Below are 18,236 nucleotides of genomic sequence, written 5' to 3'. Positions count from 1 at the left end.
AGGAGTTTGTTCTATAAAGGAGGGTTAGGTGATGCCAAGGGCAGCCCTCTGCACCACAGCCAGCCTATCCTGTGGCTCGTAAATTGCAGCAAGAGTTTTACTGCTGGAGACTCAAGTCAGAGCTTAGGCAGGGAGAGTACAAGTACATTGCCCCAACTCACCGTTCTCCTAACCTGCATCTGAAAGGTGGCGTGTAAGGTAACATCCACAAAGTGGTGACACGCTGGCCATTAACGTCATTGCGTGAAGTGTGTACGGGCGGTGTACAAAGAACTACAGATGGGTGCTGCAAATACATTCTGAAAATGTGTTTGGCAGGCAGTGCGTTAGCCCAGCCCATCCTAGCCAGAGGAACCTCCTTGGCTTGGTCTCCAATGTAAATTGAGCAAGGTGAGGCCAGAAACAATGGAATAAAGTTCTACGTAAGGTAAAAAAGCCATCAAGCTCACCAGTCGGGGAGATGAGCATGTAATGATCACGAGGGGGAAGGAGGCTGCCACCCTGGGAAGGCTTCCTGGCTCTTGGAACTGACACAACAGACTTTGGGAAACAGAAGTAGGAACAGAAAGTCATTTGGGCATCCATCAGGTGGGGGAGACAAGAGGCCAGAGCTCTTAGAATCTGAGAGGAGGATCTGGGAACTGACTCAAGATGAGAACCTGCTAGACCAGTGGTTCTTAACCTTTCCAAACTACTGTACCCCTGAAGCCTGAGTCCCACCCCCACGGGGCTGAGGCATGTAACTTAGTTTCATGGCGCCCCTGTGGCTCCAGGCAATTGCCTTTCTTGCCACCCCCAATACCAGCTCTGCACTTGCGACCCCTCTAAACCCCCAGGTTGAGAAACACTGTGCTAGACAAAGTTTAACTTGCTGAAGTTGTTTTAGTCACTAGACAACGTGGTTTGTGAGCTTTCCTGTCTCTTTCACTCGGACTTGAAATCACTGAAACCTCTGGGCTTTGTTAATAAACGTGTCCTGGTTTTATTACAAACCATCTCAGTGCTGTGCATGAAAGCGAAGTGTGAGTCCAGCAAACCTAACGGGCTCTCTACGGGCAGCAAACATAATAATGTCTGTGAGCGTCCCAGTGAGAGGCACTGGGCAGCGCACGGAGACGTCTCTGGGGAATGCAGGAGCTGAGTCACTCATTGCTACCTGCAAGGCCAGGCTTGGACTGGCAGAGTCCTGAAGAGTTTGCTGGCAAGGCAGACAGGATGGGAGACAGGGAGCTGAACACAATTTAGCAGCAGCCAAGCTCACTCTTGCAGAGGCAAAGCGGCAACACAGTTCTTCTGGGTGACCTGAGCAAGATGTCACACAAGCCACCCCCCACCATACTGAAAACGTGCACATGCACGCACGCACACACATGCACACGCACACACATGCACACGCGCACGCACACAACACTGAAAACATGCACGCACACACATGCACACGCGCATGCACACAACACTGAAAACATGCACGCGCACACACACACACACACACAACACTGAAAACATGCACACACAGAGGACTCTGAAAACTTATATGCACACACACTCACTGCATGCCCACTGCTCTGTGCCAGTGCTCCACCTCATCTAGGAGGGTCCCCTCTTGTTCTCTTTAAGACGTGTCCCCCCCCTCCCCAGCCTGGCTGTCCCATGGACCTCAGCTCCAGACCCTCACACGTCAGCCCAGACTGTCACGGTTCCTGGAGCCTGCTGGGCAGCCAGTGACCCACAGGCCATCAGCCCCGTTTGAGGGATTACAGTCCTGAGGGGTAGGGACACAAGTCTGAGCCAGGATTCCTGACTTCTGTTCTTTATTTAATCCACCCCTGCCCTGCTGGGTGACCATGGGCAAGGCACATCCCTGCTCAGTGCCTCAGTTTCCCTACCTCAGGTTCAATGGAGATGTGAGGGTTAATGAGGGGGCCCTTGGGAGGCACTTTGCTCTGCTCAGCAGGTGATGGTGCTGTCAAAGGGGAGCCAGGCTGCAGTGATACCGGACCGCGTTTCCATGACCAGCTTTATTGGAGTGGGCTTGTCAGTACAGGAGCAGAGCATCACGTTGTAACTACCAGGACTCAGCCCAAGTGAACAGCTCACGAGGCCCCAGACAGGACGGTCTCCGGTGAGCCGCCCTCCTGGGCACAGGTTGCTGCAGCCTGCTCCCTGGGCTGGTCTGAACGTCTGGTCTCGAGTGCTGCTGGGACGGGTCCTGAGCAGGTCATTACCTGGCTCATGTCCCATGGCCGGGAGCGTTCACTGCAAAAGCAAAGAGAGAAAACAGGGGTTTGATCCCAGAGTGTCCAGGAAACACCTGATTCCTTCTAGCCTCCCCCACCCCCAACACGCTGAGCTCCCGACAACCTGCCCAGAAGAGCCAGCTCCCCGGAAACCCCGCCCAGCGCAGCCAGATCGTGCCATTTCACCATCCCCGGCCGACGGCAGATGGAGACGGCCAATCTCAGCTGCCGGTTAGAAAGAAAAAGCAGCATCTGGCCTGGTGGTTGGAGAGTAAAGCAGGAAACTGCGACCCCAGACAAGCGGCTCAGGTACCAGATGGTGAAGAGCTGGAACCCGGCATCGATCAGCTTGAGACATCTCATGTTGTCTGAGCCAGTCTTGTGACTTTGGGGGCTGGACTCAAGAGCACCCAGGGCGGGCGACACCTGCTGGGAGGCCCTGTTGCTGGGGTGGAGGGAGCAAAAGATTGGCCCTGGCTCTGAACCCTTCCAAGCGTCTTCACACACCCACAGCCCCATGAGCAGAGTGCCCCAGTGGAAAGGGAGTGCTGGTGAGCGTTCAGCGAGCGGGAAAGCTCTCACCTTGAAGCCATGCCAGGACTGGATCTCCTGGAAGAGTGCGTTCCCTGGGCACTCAGTATGCACCATCTGCCGGTGCCCGTGCACGGTGTAGTTGGCCCGGATCTTGGCACCCCTCACCGCGCACTGCAGGAAGTTGTCGCGCACCAGTGTGAGGGCAAAGGTGTCCGGCAGCGTGTGCATGTAGTCCCCGATGAAACTCAAGCCGTAGCCTTTACTGTTGTAGCCTCTGGTGTGGGCGCCTACCCAGTGCCAACCCCGGCCCTGGTACATGTACCCGTCTGACCCGACCACGAAGCTGCAGCAGGGGAAGAGCAGGCAGGAAGCTGTTTCCCTGGAGTTTGGATCTGGGTTTTCAGTTCAGCACATCACAGAGACATGGGCTGCCTGCCAAACAGGGGGGGCCAGTCCAACCCAGGGAGGACGGAGGGGGTTCCCCATGTCCTCCTTGGTGCCCATGGGGCTGAGGGGAGGCAGCTTTAATTTGCAGCCAGGCCTTTATAGGGGTTGCACTGATTCAGTTTACCAAGCTGTGCCCCCTCCTGGCCATTTTCTGGGTGATCCTGGCCTGCACAGGTCACCGACATCACTCCCTTCAGCAGGGCTCCCCCAGGACTTCAGCCTGAACCACTCTCTGGGGTGATGCCCTGTGGGGCCAGAGCAGGTCTGGCTGTTTGCATGAGCATGGCAGTCCCTGGGGCAGAGCCATGTCCTGGGCATTTTCCTGTCCTTGGGGCCTCACAATAGAGCTGAAGACCACAGGGGACCATTTCATTCCTCCGTATAAGCCAGACCAGAGAGGTTCAGCCCTTACCCCTGCCTGGAGCCCAGTAACTTGTGTTTGGCTAATGCCTCCAGGCTGGTTGGGAGCCATCGGGAGATGGAGACTCCACCACTGCTCCGGGAGTGTGTACCAGTGGTTACTCCCCCTCCCTGGGACCTGATTTCTAGTTCCAATTTGTCTGGCTTTAGCTTCCAGCCGCTGGGTCTGATTCTGCCGTTCTTGGCTAGAGCCCGATAGTGCCCAATGTTCTCTGCCAGGGAGGTCGTATACATGGAAGCAAGTCGCCTTCTGGCTTTTGCAACAAGTTAAACTGATCGAGCTCGTCAAGTCTCTGACTGTCAGGCCCGTTCTCCAGCCACAAACAGCAGTTTTGTGGCTTTTTTCTGCACTCTCTCTCATCCTTTTTAAACTGTAGACACCAGAAGGGGGCACTGTGAGCCTGTATTGGTCTCCCCAGTGCCATATACAGAGGGAAAATCACCCCCTCCCCTCCCGCCTGCTTACTCCTCCTGTTACAAGGGTTGCATTCGACCCCTTTTTTGTGCCACAGCGTTGCACTGGAGAGCTCATGTTGAGCTGATTGTCCCCTGTGACTGCAAAATGCTTTTTGGCCCCTGCTTCCCAGGCTACAGGCCCCCATGGTGTGGTGTGACCTTGGCACTAGACCGGATACCTTTGCACGCGCCTGTATTAAAATGCATTTTGTTTGCGTGGCCCAGGTAACCAGGCAAATCAGATGGCTGCTCTGTCCTCATTATTATTTCCTGCCCTGCTAATCTTTTATCAGCAGCCATTTTATATTTACTTCCAGGTCATTGATGAAAATGTTGAATAGCTTCGGGCCCAGAACTAATCCCTATGAAACCCCACTGGAAACACTAACATTTAATAATGATTCCCCATTAACACCTAGGTTTGAGCTGTCAGTCAGCTGGTTCCTGATTCATTTAACATTTGCGCTATTAACACTGTCTAGTGCTCATTTGTAATCCGAATGCCATGTAGTACTGAGATAAATGCCTGTCAAAAGTCTGTTACATCTGCATAGTTACCTTTGTCAACTGAACTTATAATGTTCTCAAAGGATGAAATCAGGTTTGTTTGACAAGACCTATTTTCGATGTAACCATGTTGACTGGCATTAGTTATATTCTTATTGTTTAATTCTTTATCAAGTGAATCTTGTATCAGGTTTTTTTCCTTATTATGCCTAGGGTTGATGTCAGGATAACTGGCCTGTAGTTACCCAGATCACCTTGCTTACCCTTTTTTAATATTGGCACATTAGCACTCTTCCAGCCTTCTGGAATTTCCCCAGTGTTCCATGATTTATAAAAAATGGATACCAGTGGGCTGGAGATCTCCTCAGCCAACTCTTTTAGAATTCTTGGATGCAAATGAGCATGGTTTGCCTATTTAAAATATTTTTTACCCTAGTGGCTGTTGCCTAAAATCCTTCTTCATCATCCTCATATGATACAAGATCATCCTGCTTGTTTCCAAATACAGAACAGAAATCATAGAATATTAGAGTTGGAAGGGACCCCAGGAGGTCATCTAGTCCAACCCCCTGCTCAGAGCAGGACTAACTTCAGCTAAATCATCCCAGCCAGGGCTTTGTCAAGCCGCAGCTTAAACACCTCTAAAGATGGAGATTCCACCACCTCCCTAGGTAACCCATTCCAGTGCTTCACCACCCTCCTAGTGAAAAACTTTTTCCTAATATCCAACCTAAACCTCCCCCACCGCAACTTGAGACCATTGCTCCTTGTTCTGTCATCTACTACCATTGAGAACAGCCTAGCTCCATCCTCACTTCAGGTAGTTGAAGGCTGCTTTCAAATCCCCCCTCATTCTTCTCTTCTGCAGATTAATATAAATATGAATTTAATACTTATGCCTTATCTGCATCGTTGTGAACAACTTTATCTACGTCTAATAATGAACCTATATTATTGCTGGGATTTCTTTCATTCCTAATATACTTTTAAAACTTATTATTGTTCTTAGCCGTGCCAGCCATGGATTTTTCTCTGGAGTCTTTAGCTTCCCCTATCAATTTCATAATCCTTTCATAATTTCTAATTTATACCGATTGCCATCTAGTTCTCTTTTTTCCATTTGTTACATGCTGCTTTTTTATTTCTAATTGTTGCTAGGATGGGCTTTTAGCCAAAGTTGCCCTCTTTTCTGATTGTGAATTCATCCCAATTTTCAATCACATTTTTTTCTGTCCAAATGTTTCCTCCCCCCGTTTCACTGATCCTCTCCCTCAGCTTGGGGAAACTAGTCCTGTCGAAGCACCAAGACTGTATGTTGCAGTGTGGGCAGCCCCTGGGGTTAGAGTCCTACCTCAGGGCGTCCCCTGTACTCTCATGTGGGGGGCTGTGTTTGTGCCATAGGAGGCTAGTGGAGCAGAGGGTGGTTCTAGGATAGGGACGGGCATCCAGAGGAGGGGGAAGGATGCTAAGAACCAGGGAGGGGATGGAAAGGGAGAAGTGAGGCAGGGAGGTATGGCACCCAATGCCCTTGCCAGGGTGGAATGAAAGTGGCTCACCTATGTGTCATAGCCCCTATTCCTCTAGCAGGCAAAGGAGAGTTGCCTTTAGGTCAAGGAGTCAAAGCCTGCACTGCCTGGGGCCAAGGTCCCCAGTGATCACAGTTTGCATTGTGGCCAGGACTGAGGTCGCTAGCCGGCCCAGGATCTGCTGCAGGGCTGGGTGGGAGGCCTGGAGCAGAGCCAGGACACAGCAGATGCTGCACATCATCAGCACTGCATTTCAGAGGCCCCCAGGCTCCAACCGGCAAAGCCCCTCGCCCTAGGCTTTGCCATGCGATGTCCAGTCCCAAACCACCCGCTGGGCACTAGCTGAGCTCAGTGCATTGTGGGAAGGCCAGGCTCCTGCTCACCTGTAACCGATGTCATCCCAGCCACGGTCGTCCTGGTGGAACTGCTGCATGGCCCTCATGGCAGCGGCACACTCAGGGAAGGATCGGCAGGGCTCGCTGGGCGAGCTGGTGTGGTGGATGTACACGAAGCTCAGGGGCAGTCTGAGCTGGGTGGGAGTCCCCTTGTAGGGCCTGGCCTCCCACATGCAGCGGGGGATGATAGCTGGGCATTCTGGAGGCAAACACACGCAGCAGGGTGAGACATGGGCCCCCGAACCCAAGCGCTTCAGGCACCTGCGTGAGGGGAACGGCTGAGTGCACTGGGAGCCCACAATTCCCTCTGTATCTCATAAGCCCCCCACTCCCGCATGCCTCAGTTTCCCCCATGACACAGTTATGTGATACTGCCCCCTGCCATCCCCGGGACACTGTGGGGCAGAGGAAGGGAACACGCTGCCGGGAGGGGAAGGCGTCCTCGCAGGGCTGCCTGGAAAACGTGTTCCACCAGCAATGTCAAACTAAATGAAAAGAATTAATTCCTGTCCACCAGTTTGGGGGCTTTTTTCTCCACAAGTTTTCAACAAAATGGTTTGAAACAAACATTTATTGCCAGGTTCCCCTCCACCCTCCGTCAAGAAAAGGGAACAAGGGGGAATCCAGCCCCAAATGTTTACGTTTCTAACCATTGTGCTGGAAAATTTCAAAAGATCAGAATTTCCCCCTGAAGATTTACAGAGTTTAAAAAAATAAAACCAAACCATGAAAAACAGCTGGTCTGAAATTCCTGGCCCCGGAACGGTGGCTGTGGGGTGGCAGTGAAGGGCAGTGCTGCCCAGCCACACAAAGCTGCCAGGCACAAGCACCCCACATGGCGATGGCAGCTGTGTGACACTCAGCCGGCCCCAGCAGAGAGCTGCAGAAGTGCATCGAAGGCTGGCTGAGTGTCTGGGAACCGGCGCCCCCAGTGGATGACCCAAGCCAAGAATAGGGCTTGATGGAACTGTTCCACTAGCTGCATGGGCTGGTGCAGAGGGTCACAGGTTCAATGCCCCCCAAGTGTGCGTGTGTGTGGTGGTTGGGGGGCTCTGTGTGTACAGGTGGCCCCAGCCGGAAGGGTATCAGGTTCTATCCTTGAGTTCCCCAGTCTTTCACTTCTCCCTACCCCAGTCCCACTCGCCCCCTGCTGCAGGGCCCCCCACCCACTTGTGTCCCCAGTCTTTGTGTCTTGTTCACCTGCAACCCCAGCTCTGGCACAGCTGAGCTATAACATTAGCACCCAGCATTCGTGCCGCACCGCCCCTTCACTCATCGAGGGAGCATTATCCCTGTGCCCCTGGTAGGGAAACTGAGGCATGGGCCTTGCCTGAGGCTACCCAGCAGACCATGGGGAAAGCTATGACTAGCGCCCAGGAATCCTGGCTCCTAACCCTGTGTGGCACTCCTAGAAGAGTGAGTGCAATAAACAACTCTGCTGGCTGATTCTGATCCTGATCCTGCCCTCCCCGGCACCAGATGCTGCTGCACAAGGTCCCTGAGCCACAGGGCCCAGTCCATCAGGGCTTTTCCTTTGCAAAGTTCCTCCCCAGACAGAGAGAGCTCGGCCTGGGTAAGGATTGCAGGATTTGGCCCTTCACCAGCACCATGTGGTGCTTTAAATCACTTTCCAAAATAACAGGCCATGAGCCACAGGATTCAAATGGGAGAGGCGCCCAGATGCAGAACGGGACCCAAGCCCCAGAGCTGCACCATCTCCTGCACTGGGCAGAACCCAAAGCCCAGATCTGGGGTTCCAGAATCCAGATCTGATTCAGAACTTCCCCCAATCCGGGGAGCTGGGATTCAGCAGGTTGGCCCTATGAGCCACACGTAGGCCGGTGTCTGCGCCGGGCTCCTCTCAAGAATCCTGTAGCGCTGTTAGCATAGCCTGCCCCTGAGTGAGTGGAGAAAAATAAGCACCTACCCAGGTAGGCCTCTGTAAACTCCTGAACCGCCTGGCTCGCAATGGCCAGCAGCTCCTCATTTCCAACCCCACTGAACAGGGGAGCCGTCTGGGGCAGCGCCCGCAGCAGCAGGAGGGAGCGCGCCACCTGCTCCTCCAGCTCCCCGGCCTTGGTGAGCTGCACAAAGTTCTTCCGCCTGAAGTTGCTCCTGGCCTGATCATCCCCGGCCAGGCCGCCCCCAGAGTAGTACTGTCTCAACAGAGTGCCCAGCGGGGCTGCGGGTGCAGCTTGCCCTGCCAGGTGAGCCCCCAGGATCACCCCATCCAGTGCCCCATTGACAAAGGCATCAGTGAGGTGTGAGGGGCGACCCAAGAGGGTGAAGTTTTGTGGCTCATACACGCTGTCCCAGCAGCCATTCGGCCCCATGGGCACCTGACTCTCATTGGCCTGGGCCAGGAGAAAGGCCATACCCAGGTCCTTGGCGATGGTCACTGCGTAGAGGACATCTATAGTCAGGGGCGGCTCCGGATATGTCTGGTTTGGGGGCTCAGTCCTAGCTAACAAAGGCTCCAAAGCCACAGGGGGCAGCGGCATCTCCCGCAGCCCCTTCAGCCCGGCTTCGATCCCAGCCATCAACGGGCTCACAGCCACTGTGGTGCCGTCCGGGAGCAGCACCACCCCCTGCTCAGCCGAGGAGGCCTGGACTTGGTGCTTCATGAGGCGCGTGAAGAAGGATCTCTGCTCCTGGCTCAGGAAGGGCAGATCTGGGGGCACGGCGGGCGCCTCCCCCAACAGGAGCTGGTCGAACTCGCTGTCACAGCAGCCCAGGCCCCTGGCCAGCTCCGTCACGGTCAGGTTGAGGTTTCCATCCAGGTAGTGGGATTCCAGCATTTCCACAACTTGGATCATGGAGTTCATGTGCAACGGGAGGGAGCCTGGGAGGAGAAGAGCAGGAGAGATGGTCAGATCCCTGCCTGGCCACTGCGCAGCTCATGGGGTTAAGGGATAAAGGGATACAACATGCAGCCCAAGTTGGGCAGTTCGGCCCCCCACAGGGGAAAACGGGCAAGTTTGCCTGGTACCCGGCACTCAGAGCCTGGATCTGCACAGAAATAGCTGGTGCTGCTGGTAAGAAGGAAATGGCAGCTTTATTGAGGGCTTGTCCACACGGCGCTGCAGTCCAGACGGGGGTGGGTGAATGCTCTGACGTCTTATGCTCCAACTGCCCCATGTACTAAACGGTACCTACTTCCCAACAATCTAGACCCGTTTAAAGAGGGCTACGTTAACGCACGTTCAGTATCTTTTAGTTCATACCAGCAGCGTCTACATGGGGCAGTTAGAGCCCTGCATGTTGGAGTGCTCTGCAAAACACGCGCCCGTAGGGTGGACTGCAGCACATGTGAAGAAGCCCTGGGTGTAATGTGGGTTCAAACCCATAACATGCTGAACAGCCCCTATTAAACTAAGAGACACCCCACTGCAGAGACTGGAAACCCTATAAAACCATCTCGCCCCAGGGTGTCTCCGCTTTTAGAGATGGAATCAAAAAGAAAATGAAACTGTGAGGCTGGATTAAAGACATTAACAGAGCGCTGTCAGTTTGGAGAGGGTTGACATGAGGCAATAATGGTTTGATCAGTGGGGGGGGCTACAAATGAAGTAACCCAAACCTGAATATTGGCAGGCTGATTTGGCAGTACCATGGGCACAATAAATTGCTGTGTCAATGGAGGTGGCCACCAGAGATGCCCAGAGTTTCAACAGCCTCATGTGATTGGTGCCACAAATATACCAGACAGCACAACTTGGAGACCACCGGAGAGCTCTTTGCTTTTGCTGTAGCAAACTGTCTTGCAAATACAAAACTGTCTTGCAAATACAAACGATTGGCTCAAGGATAAGCTCTGTTGAAATTGCAAGAAAATTGGGGCACACACAGGAGATGGGCTGGTCAGTGCAAAACATGCTACCCTAGCTAGTGTAAGGGGTTTATTAGCCCCTTACTGAAACTTAGGGGGTCTTTTTGGTTGGCATCTCTCCAGGAAGCAGAACCCTGAAACAGACACAGCCCCCAGGGCCAGAGGACAGAGGCCAACTCAGGTCAGCCTGATTGACAGGGCGGGCAGGCCAATGAGGGAACCAGGAGGGTGGGGGCCGTCCCATCCTCCCTGTGAGCTGGAGCTGCCTGCCTGGACAGAGAGCAGCAGGGCAGAGTTAAGGACAAAGCAGCTGGCGGCTGGGAGGCCAGAGAAGAAGCACAGGGAGTTGAGCTGAGCTGAGCTGACCCACAGCAGCAGAGCCAGAGGGGCACCCAGAGAGCCGAGCCAAGCAGAGCAGAGTGCAGCTGCACCGAGGCAGAGCAGGGGCTGGGGCTGGGGCTGGGGCTGGGGCTGGAGCTGTCCGGAGCTGGGTGCGGTGAGCAGCTGGGGAGAGCGAGGAGGACCCTGGGCAGGGCCTGGCGCAGGGAGACGCTATCAGCCCAGAGGCCTTGCAGGCCAGACTCAGGGGGATTGTGACCCCGACAGGGGGCGGATGCTGGGGAGAGGGGCCCTGCCCTCTAGAGCCTGCCAGAGCAAGTGTCTGACTCTGCATCCCTGCAGTGCGGCCAGGCCTGGGCAGGAGCCTGCGACGTGTGACACAGACTGTGAACCTCCCTGACACCCCAGAGGCGCTGTGTGTGGTGCCCCCGTGCCAGGGGCAGTGTTAGGTTAAAGGAAAACACCCTTCTCCTCTTTTCTTAGTTCTTTATTTGACTTTTGATTGCTGTTTGTGTAATAAATTGTGTTGCTTTGTATTGTATGCACTGATCAGTGGGGCAGGGAAGCGCCCAGTGCAGAGTTAGTACCCTGGAGTGGGGACACCCTAGCCCCTGCCCTAAGGGACCATGGCAAGATTGGTGGTTGAGCCCCAGGAATCCTGGGCCCAGCCTTGTTGGGGTTACAGGGACCCCACCACACGGGAGAGTGGAAGGGGAGCCCTCGAGGTCAGGTGGGCCTCTGGGTAAAGAGAGTGGGAGTGAGGACTCAGATCCTTTTGCTAGCCAGCTCTACCAGGGTAGTGTCTGAGCCAGGAAAGTTCCCTACAATAGCGGGTCCCTTCCCCCGCTTACACTAGCAAGGGCAGTACCAGACGATTTCCAACTCAGCTTCCGCTGGCAATGTAGCATGCACAGAACCTCCACGAGTGATTCATTTGGAGGACAATACCGAAAGTGTTAGTTGGATTCCCTTACAATGGGATGGCGTTTGTCGCATGACGTGTATTATGGGCAGGAATAGCTGGGTCATTCTTTCTGCCATGCCCTTCCACGCTAACGGGGGAGGAGTATATAGTGCACAGGAATTGGGTAATGTCCCTTTAAGGGTTTGGGCGCTCTCTACTGGCATCCCTGTGCTGTTGCAGAAGCCGTGGAGAGTCCTGCCCTGCAGACCTGGCCTGGCCGGGCTGCCTGTGTTTGTACCTCATTGACAGAGACACGCGGCTCTGTGGGATCCAGCTAGGCCGGCCCAGGCTGCTGGCTGGGCAGAGAGCAAAGACAAGCCGCTGCCTAAAGATATAGGCTGTTCTGTAAAATAGTCTGACACACATAACCCTCAGTCAGAGCCCCCCCTCTACTGCTGCCCAGCTGGCATCCCCTCACCTGAGATCCCACTCACCGAAAGAGACTGGGGAGGATACCCCCCCGCCCCTCCGCCAGGCCCCCCCACGTCCTCTTTTTCCCATTTAGCTCCTTTTGAGCATTAGACAGCAGGCTGCTGCTTGTCACTTTCACTCTGTGCCCCTCTGGTCACTCTCCCCTTGCTGGGGCCCCTGGTTGGTTGGGAATTTTGGGGGGAAACAGGAGAGGAGCAAGTGAGAAAAAGATGATTGACTCTGTGTTGCTTTCGGCAAGTCCCTCAGGGTCCATCTGCACTGGCGCTAGGGGTGCAGCTCCCAGCTGGGGGACATGTCCCCACGCTAACGCTGACCCAGCTAGTGTGCTGGACACAGGACAGCTGCAGCAGGGCTTAGCTGCCCCCAGGTCAATCCCATCGGTCACCCTAGGTATGAACTGGGGGCAGCTAGTCCACTTGCTGCCTGTGCCACTGCAGCTACCCGGCTCTTTGTAGCACACTAGCTTGCTCAGCGCTCGCACCAGGACGTCTGCTCCTCCAGCTCCAGCGTAGATGTGCGCTTAGCCTCCTGAGAGCTGAAGTTTTACTTGAAGGTCCAGCTTCTGCAGCCATGAGAATCTCAGCTGTCAGTGTACAAAGGGAAGTTTCTCGCTCTCCTGGCAAGAGAGAAAAGCCTGGAAAAGTGACCCCAGAGGCTCCAGACCAGAACACAAAGAACCAACACCCAGAATTTATTGTTTTCTTCTAAATCTCGTGATTTTGGGAGGTCGGACTCAAGATTTCTGAACATGTGGGTGGCTGTGCGGATCCACCTGCAGCTTTCCCAGGCCAGACATTGCAACTGGGGGTACATGAGAGCCTAGGGGAGAAACTGACTAGAAATGGACTAGAAGCAAAGTGAAATGGACAGAATCCTGGCCCAGGCCCCATGTGTCCCCAAGGCCCCTTGCTCGCCCTTCGCCCCGAGGGAAGATCAGGGAAGGATTTCACTCACCAGTCACATAAACGCTCCCAGGGTCGGTGGCATTCTCAGGGCTGCTCTAAGCTACAGTGAAACTGACCTATTTGGTTCTAGTGCGGGAACTGAATGAAATGCAGGAGGCACATGAGATTCCCTGGCCCTTCCCTGGTGACCTGGGCTGGTATCAGAGAGGAAAGCTGTGGTTTTATCTCCTCCTGGGTCCCTTTCAGCCTCTGACCTTACCTGAGCCGCTCTGCTAGCTCATGGTAGGCCCCATGGTGCGGCCCCACAAGTCTCCCCACCTCAGAGCACCTCGGCTTTGCTCCTACCTTTGCCGGGCTCCAGCCAGGTGCAGAGGCCCAGCAGCACAGCGAGGAACGGTCGCTTTGTCGGGCACATCTTCTCCCAGGCAGCGCTAGTCTCCCGGTCGCAGACGGAGCGAGCGGCACGGCTCCCTGCAGGGACGCAGCAAAAATCAATGGCCGGGTGTCAAAGTCTCCATCCTGGGCTGCTGGGCCCCGGGGGCGGGCAGAGGGCAGCACTGTGCACTCCAAGACTTTGCCTCTTCACCTTGGAGCTGGACTTTGCCCTCTTCACCTTCAAGGGCAGGGCGGCTCAGCCTCGCCACTGACTCTGCCACATCCCCGCCCCCTACAAACACAGGCAAGCCCTGGGCAGCGATCCCCCACTCCCAGAACCCCCCCGAGGGACGGCCCTGGGCACCAGCACCCAGCTGGCCTGCAGCTCCAGCGCTGCAGCACCCCCTCCTGGCTGCCCCCAGCCTTGCCCATCCTGTGCAGGGTGCACGGCCCTCAAGCACCCTCGCAACCGCCCAGCCCGTCCCTTCCCCCCTCGCTCCTGGCCCCCTCCTGTCCCTCCACCCCCCCGGCTCCTGGTCCCCTCCTGTCCCTCCACTCCTTCTCTTCCTGCTCCTCTGGAGGCCCCAAGCCAGCTGGCTGCACACCCGGAATAACTTGGGAGGCAGGAAGGCACCAGGGCCTGCAGTGAGCCCCACTTGGGATCCAGGGGCAGAAAGCTGTGTGTGAGTATGTAAAGGTGAGTGTGTGCGCGTGCGTAGGGTGTGTGTGAGCGACAGCCCCATGCCAGGCTGCCTTGGAGAGAGCAGCCAGCAGCCAGAGGCTGCCAGCCCCGGGGCTGACGGGCGGCTAGAGGCAATGGGGGGTGAGAGCTCACGACTGGATCTGACTGGAAACGCACAGAGGTGGGCCCGTGAGGGAACCGGGACTCCTAGAATGACGGCACCAAGAGGCGGGGGTGCGCCCTGGGTGGCACCTGTGAGCGGGTCCCAGATATGCTGCTCACCCAGGTGAGCAGGGCAGGGCAGGGCTGCCGCTGGGCGCTGCCGTTCACCAGGTCTCTTGCCCTGGCCACCTGCCCTCTGCACGCGGCTGCTGCCAGGCTAGGGGTGGCTGACCTGGGTGCGCAGCAGCGGCAGTTGGGTTTGCTTTGCCCTTGGAGGCAGTCAGCTCAGCCCTAGTGTAGACGTGTCCCCGTGAGGGGGCCTGGCCTGGGTGAGGAAGGGCTGAGCCCACACTCACTGCAGGGGGAATGGCCTGGGGGCTGGGTGACTGTCTGGGGAGGGTAACACTGGATGCCCCCTCGTCTCTGTGCTGGGCATGAGGGAGGCGAGGAGCTGCTGAGGGGAGCTCTGATCTCGCCATGGCCTGGTGTGAAGGGGTTGGCGTTGGCTGCCCAGGGGCTGGCAGGGCCTTCCCCGCCAGTGCTGACCCTGCCATGGGATGGTGCTGAAAGCCTGCCCACGGGTTGGGGAGGGCAGGAGACGTGACAGTGACGAAGTTCTAGGGAACAAGGCCCTCACGAAGGCTGAGGCAGGTGTTGCGGATTTCCCCCCAAACTGCACCGTGCAGCCTGGGGGCTCACAGTAGAGTTCAAGGCCAGGAGGGCCTCGGGGATCATCTGGACTGAGCCCGGCCCAGCACAGGCCACAGACCTGCCCCAACAGCCCGGTTTGAATAGCTCTTACAGCAACAGCCAGTTTTGATTTAACAGTCCCCAGCGATGGGGAACCCCGTGGCCACGGGTCAGTTATGCCAGGTTAATTACAGCACAGGCTGTGCCAGGCTGTGCTAGTGTTAATTGTAGCATAAGCTGTGCCAGGGTTAATTACAGCACCGGCTGTGCCAGGCTATGCCAGGATTAATTGCAGCACAGGCTGTGCCAGGTTATGCCAGGATTAATTACAGCACCGGCTGTGCCAGGGTTAACTAAAGCATAGGGGCCCTCTGTCTAGATTGGGTTTAATGGCACCTTCAGCTTCTCACATGTTCCCTGCTCATGGTGTCACAGGGGCAGAGCTGTGGACACGGATGGAACATTTCCAGCCTGTCCTGTTGCCCTGCTTGTATCTTTAACTGCAGCTGAATCTCCCAGGTCTAGAACAGCTGGCTGGGGATAATCAGGTAGTTCTTGTCCTGGGCTTCACCCTGAAATCCTGCTACGAGTGCTGAGCCCTCACTGAGTTCTGGGGATGGGGCGTGGGCCAGGGCCCCATTTGCCCCAGAGAGCCTCAACTGGGGGCAGCAGGCCACACCCAGGGTGAACCCCACCCTGGGCTATTCCGCTCCCGCCTCACACTGGTGACTAGAGGCTGGGCTGGAAGGACATGCTGAGTTACATGGCTCTGGGCGGGCGCTGGCCGATTCTCAGGGAGGCGGGAGGGACCGAGGGGCATGGCAGCTCCTGGAGAGAAATGGGCAGGGCCAGCCAGGGCAGCCCAGTGCACAGCTCCTGCCCGGGCAGCCAGTCCAGCAGCCTGGCTCTCACCCTGCCTGACAGCTGGGGCTCACACCGGGCCCCCTGCTCAGGGGCACTGGACCCACCGGCCAGGCCGAGGCTGGCACATGAGAAAGCAAACAGAGACTCGGTCCCTGTGGAGTCGGGAGTTGGGTGGGGTGAAGTCTCTGAGGATGGGGGGCTTGGACCCTGGGCACAGATGGGGGCCCTGAAACCTCAATGCAGGGGGGAGGGGTGTTGCCTCAATGCAGAGGAAAGGGTGGCCTGGAGCCTTAGCTCAGCAGAGACAGAGGTGGCAGGACAGACACCGGGATTGAGGGGCCCGGCAGAGCACCCAGAGCAGTGATGGGGGAGCCCCGGGCTGGGCTAGCAGGGGCTGTGGGTCGAGGCAGGTGTGCTCAGAGTGTTCAGAGCTGCCCTTTACTTCCCCTTCTCTGTGCTCTGCCTGCTCCCAGGATGCAGCGGGCCCTGCACTGAACTTTTGCCCGGCAGCGCAGGCTGAGCTGGTTCTCTTTGCTGTAAGGCTGTTGGCTGGGCAGAGGGGAAGTGCTGGCCCAGCCCCAGCGCACCACCCACCTCTGTCACCCAGCACCCTTAGCCCCGGATCAACCCTGCCTGGTCAGACGGGTTTGGCCTCCCTGCTGGGCGGGAACAGGGAATGCAGAAGGAGCTGCAGATAGGGCGGGGGAGGGTGGAGCAGCACCGGTTGCTGCCCCCATTGCTCAGCCAGGGAAGGACGCCCACCGTGCACTCGGCCTGTTTACACTGCAGCTGGGAGGTGCTTCGGCAGAGGGCTGGCCCAGCGACCCGGGTGCATGCACAGGGGGCTGGTGGGTTTGTGCTTGGGGGGCCGGCTAGGCCAAGCCACCGAGTGAGCCACCACGGCCAGGCTGCTGTTGCTAGTGCGCGAGCGTGGGCAGAACTACTGCGTGTCCGCTGCCCCCCAGCTGCTGTGTCGCTAGACCTGGAGGGTGGAGCGGGCACCAGGGGAAACCCCCAGCCTGGAGGCCCCCGCTCTGCATTCCCTGCAGAGGAAGCGGCCCAGCCCCTCGGCTCGTGCCTCTGCCCCCGGGCTCAGCAATGGCTCTCGAGGGCACCGGGGGACGAGGCGTCTCTGGGAGCTGGCGGCCGGGGGTCAGACGTAGTCTTCACTCTATGGCACTCGCAGGCCTGGGTCAGCAGCGGCAACCCCAGTTGCGGGTTGTGGGGAGGGTGGGGAGCTGAGTCCAGAGAGGGGAAATGACTCCGTCCAGGCTGCCCAAGGACAGGGGTGCCATTTGGGGAAGGCGGGGGGGAGGGGCACCCTGCCCCCCGGAGTTTCGTACTATGAGCCAGGAGCAATCCCGCCCCCCACACCTCACTGGCCGGGAGTTGCTCCCCCCTCCCAGGGGCTGGTGGCCAAGCCAGGAATGGAGCCCAGGTCTTCTGGCCAGGGACGATTCTCAGCCTTCATGTAGCTCCTGACGTGGCCAAGGCACCCGGAGATTAGCCAAGGAACCTGCATGGCCCCGGGCAGAGGATCCTCCTCCCCTGTCTGACCTGCACAGCACAGCAGAGCTGAGCTAGACGCGGGGGCGGTTCACCCCACAAAGCCGAAAGCTCAGAACTGCAGCCGGCCGGCCCCCGTCCCACCAGACCACGCTGTGAGGAGAGCGTCCAGCAGCGGGCGAGGCTGTTGGGGTGGGGGACGGTCCTGGCACTGTACCAAGCCATGGGGACCCCTGTGTGTGGCTCTGTGCTCAGACCTGGGCTCCAGCACCAGGAGGCTTCACTGCCCCAGCTTCGCTCAGTGCCCAGAAGAGTCTGAGATGGGCAGGAGAAGAGGAGACTCGATCCAGCCTTGTAATGAGCAGCACTTACCTGCGGCTCAGCTCTCATGGGCCCCGTCTCCCTGGAGCTGGGCACTGTCCGCTCAGCTGCCCCCTGCGTTCATGGGCAGTCGGAGGCTCTTATATAGCCTGTGATTAGCTGGGATTGCATGCAAACTCTGCAATGACTTCACTGCAGTGACATGGTGCCTGTTCACTGCCCAGCTGTGTCATCTTAGTCCTGGGGGAACTAGCTGCTCCCTGCCCCAGCTGGGACTTCCCCAGGGATTCCTGAACCGCTGCCCTCCCTGATCTGCCAAAGGAGGAGCTCTGCTGCGCCCTCAGCCCCGCTCCTTCCCCAGGAATTCCCCTGGGCTCTCTGTTGTAGAAATGCCCTTGGCATAGCTGCCTCTTGGCCCTGCCCCCATGGACCGAGGATCACATCCGCCCTGGGCGCGAGGCTGTCACTTCTCCCTGTGGCTGTGAAAGGCACGGGGCCAGCAGGCAGCGGGGCCCTGGAGAGATCTGGCTTTGCTTGGTTTCTTTGTTCCAGCAGAGTGAGTCAAAGTGAGAGCAGCGTGTGCACCCGGGTGTGTGTGCAGATACACCAGACAGGCAGCTGTGAGTGAGGGCCTAAGTGTATGTG

At 57.1% G+C, this 18,236-nt stretch overlaps 1 protein-coding gene across 1 annotated transcript; it reads right to left on the bottom strand.

The window, feature by feature from the left end:
- Window positions 1-2,021: 2,021 nt before the first annotated feature.
- On the bottom strand, window positions 2,022-17,691 carry PGLYRP2 (peptidoglycan recognition protein 2). Its single transcript, XM_067544594.1, has 6 exons — window positions 17,643-17,691; window positions 13,337-13,462; window positions 8,450-9,364; window positions 6,511-6,721; window positions 2,820-3,114; window positions 2,022-2,256 (listed from the first exon to the last, which is right to left on the bottom strand). Exons 2-6 carry the CDS (start codon window positions 13,404-13,406, stop codon window positions 2,254-2,256), a joined length of 1,494 nt encoding a protein of 497 aa, XP_067400695.1. The 5' UTR covers window positions 13,407-13,462; window positions 17,643-17,691; the 3' UTR covers window positions 2,022-2,253.
- Window positions 17,692-18,236: the final 545 nt, after the last annotated feature.

This window comes from Emydura macquarii, unplaced genomic scaffold (genome assembly GCF_026122565.2).
Source record: "Emydura macquarii macquarii isolate MOO-44397 ecotype Brisbane River unplaced genomic scaffold, CSIRO-AGI_Emac_v2 contig_1002, whole genome shotgun sequence".
Classification (NCBI taxonomy): domain Eukaryota; kingdom Metazoa; phylum Chordata; order Testudines; family Chelidae; genus Emydura; species Emydura macquarii.
The sequence above is the reverse complement of the archived record's forward strand: the minus strand, read 5'-3'. Positions and strand labels throughout refer to the sequence as shown.

Bases quoted from the DNA above. Each gene is read 5' to 3' on its own strand.
- PGLYRP2 (XM_067544594.1), bottom strand. From the start codon at position 13,406: ATGTGCCCGACAAAGCGACCGTTCCTCGCTGTGCTGCTGGGCCTCTGC. The intron at 9,365-13,336 runs GTAGGAGCAAAG...TTCTCCTCCCAG, and splicing joins CTGGCTGGAGCCCGGCAAAG to GCTCCCTCCCGTTGCACATG. The intron at 3,115-6,510 runs GTGAGCAGGAGC...CCCCTGCTGCAG, and splicing joins TGGGATGACATCGGTTACAG to CTTCGTGGTCGGGTCAGACG.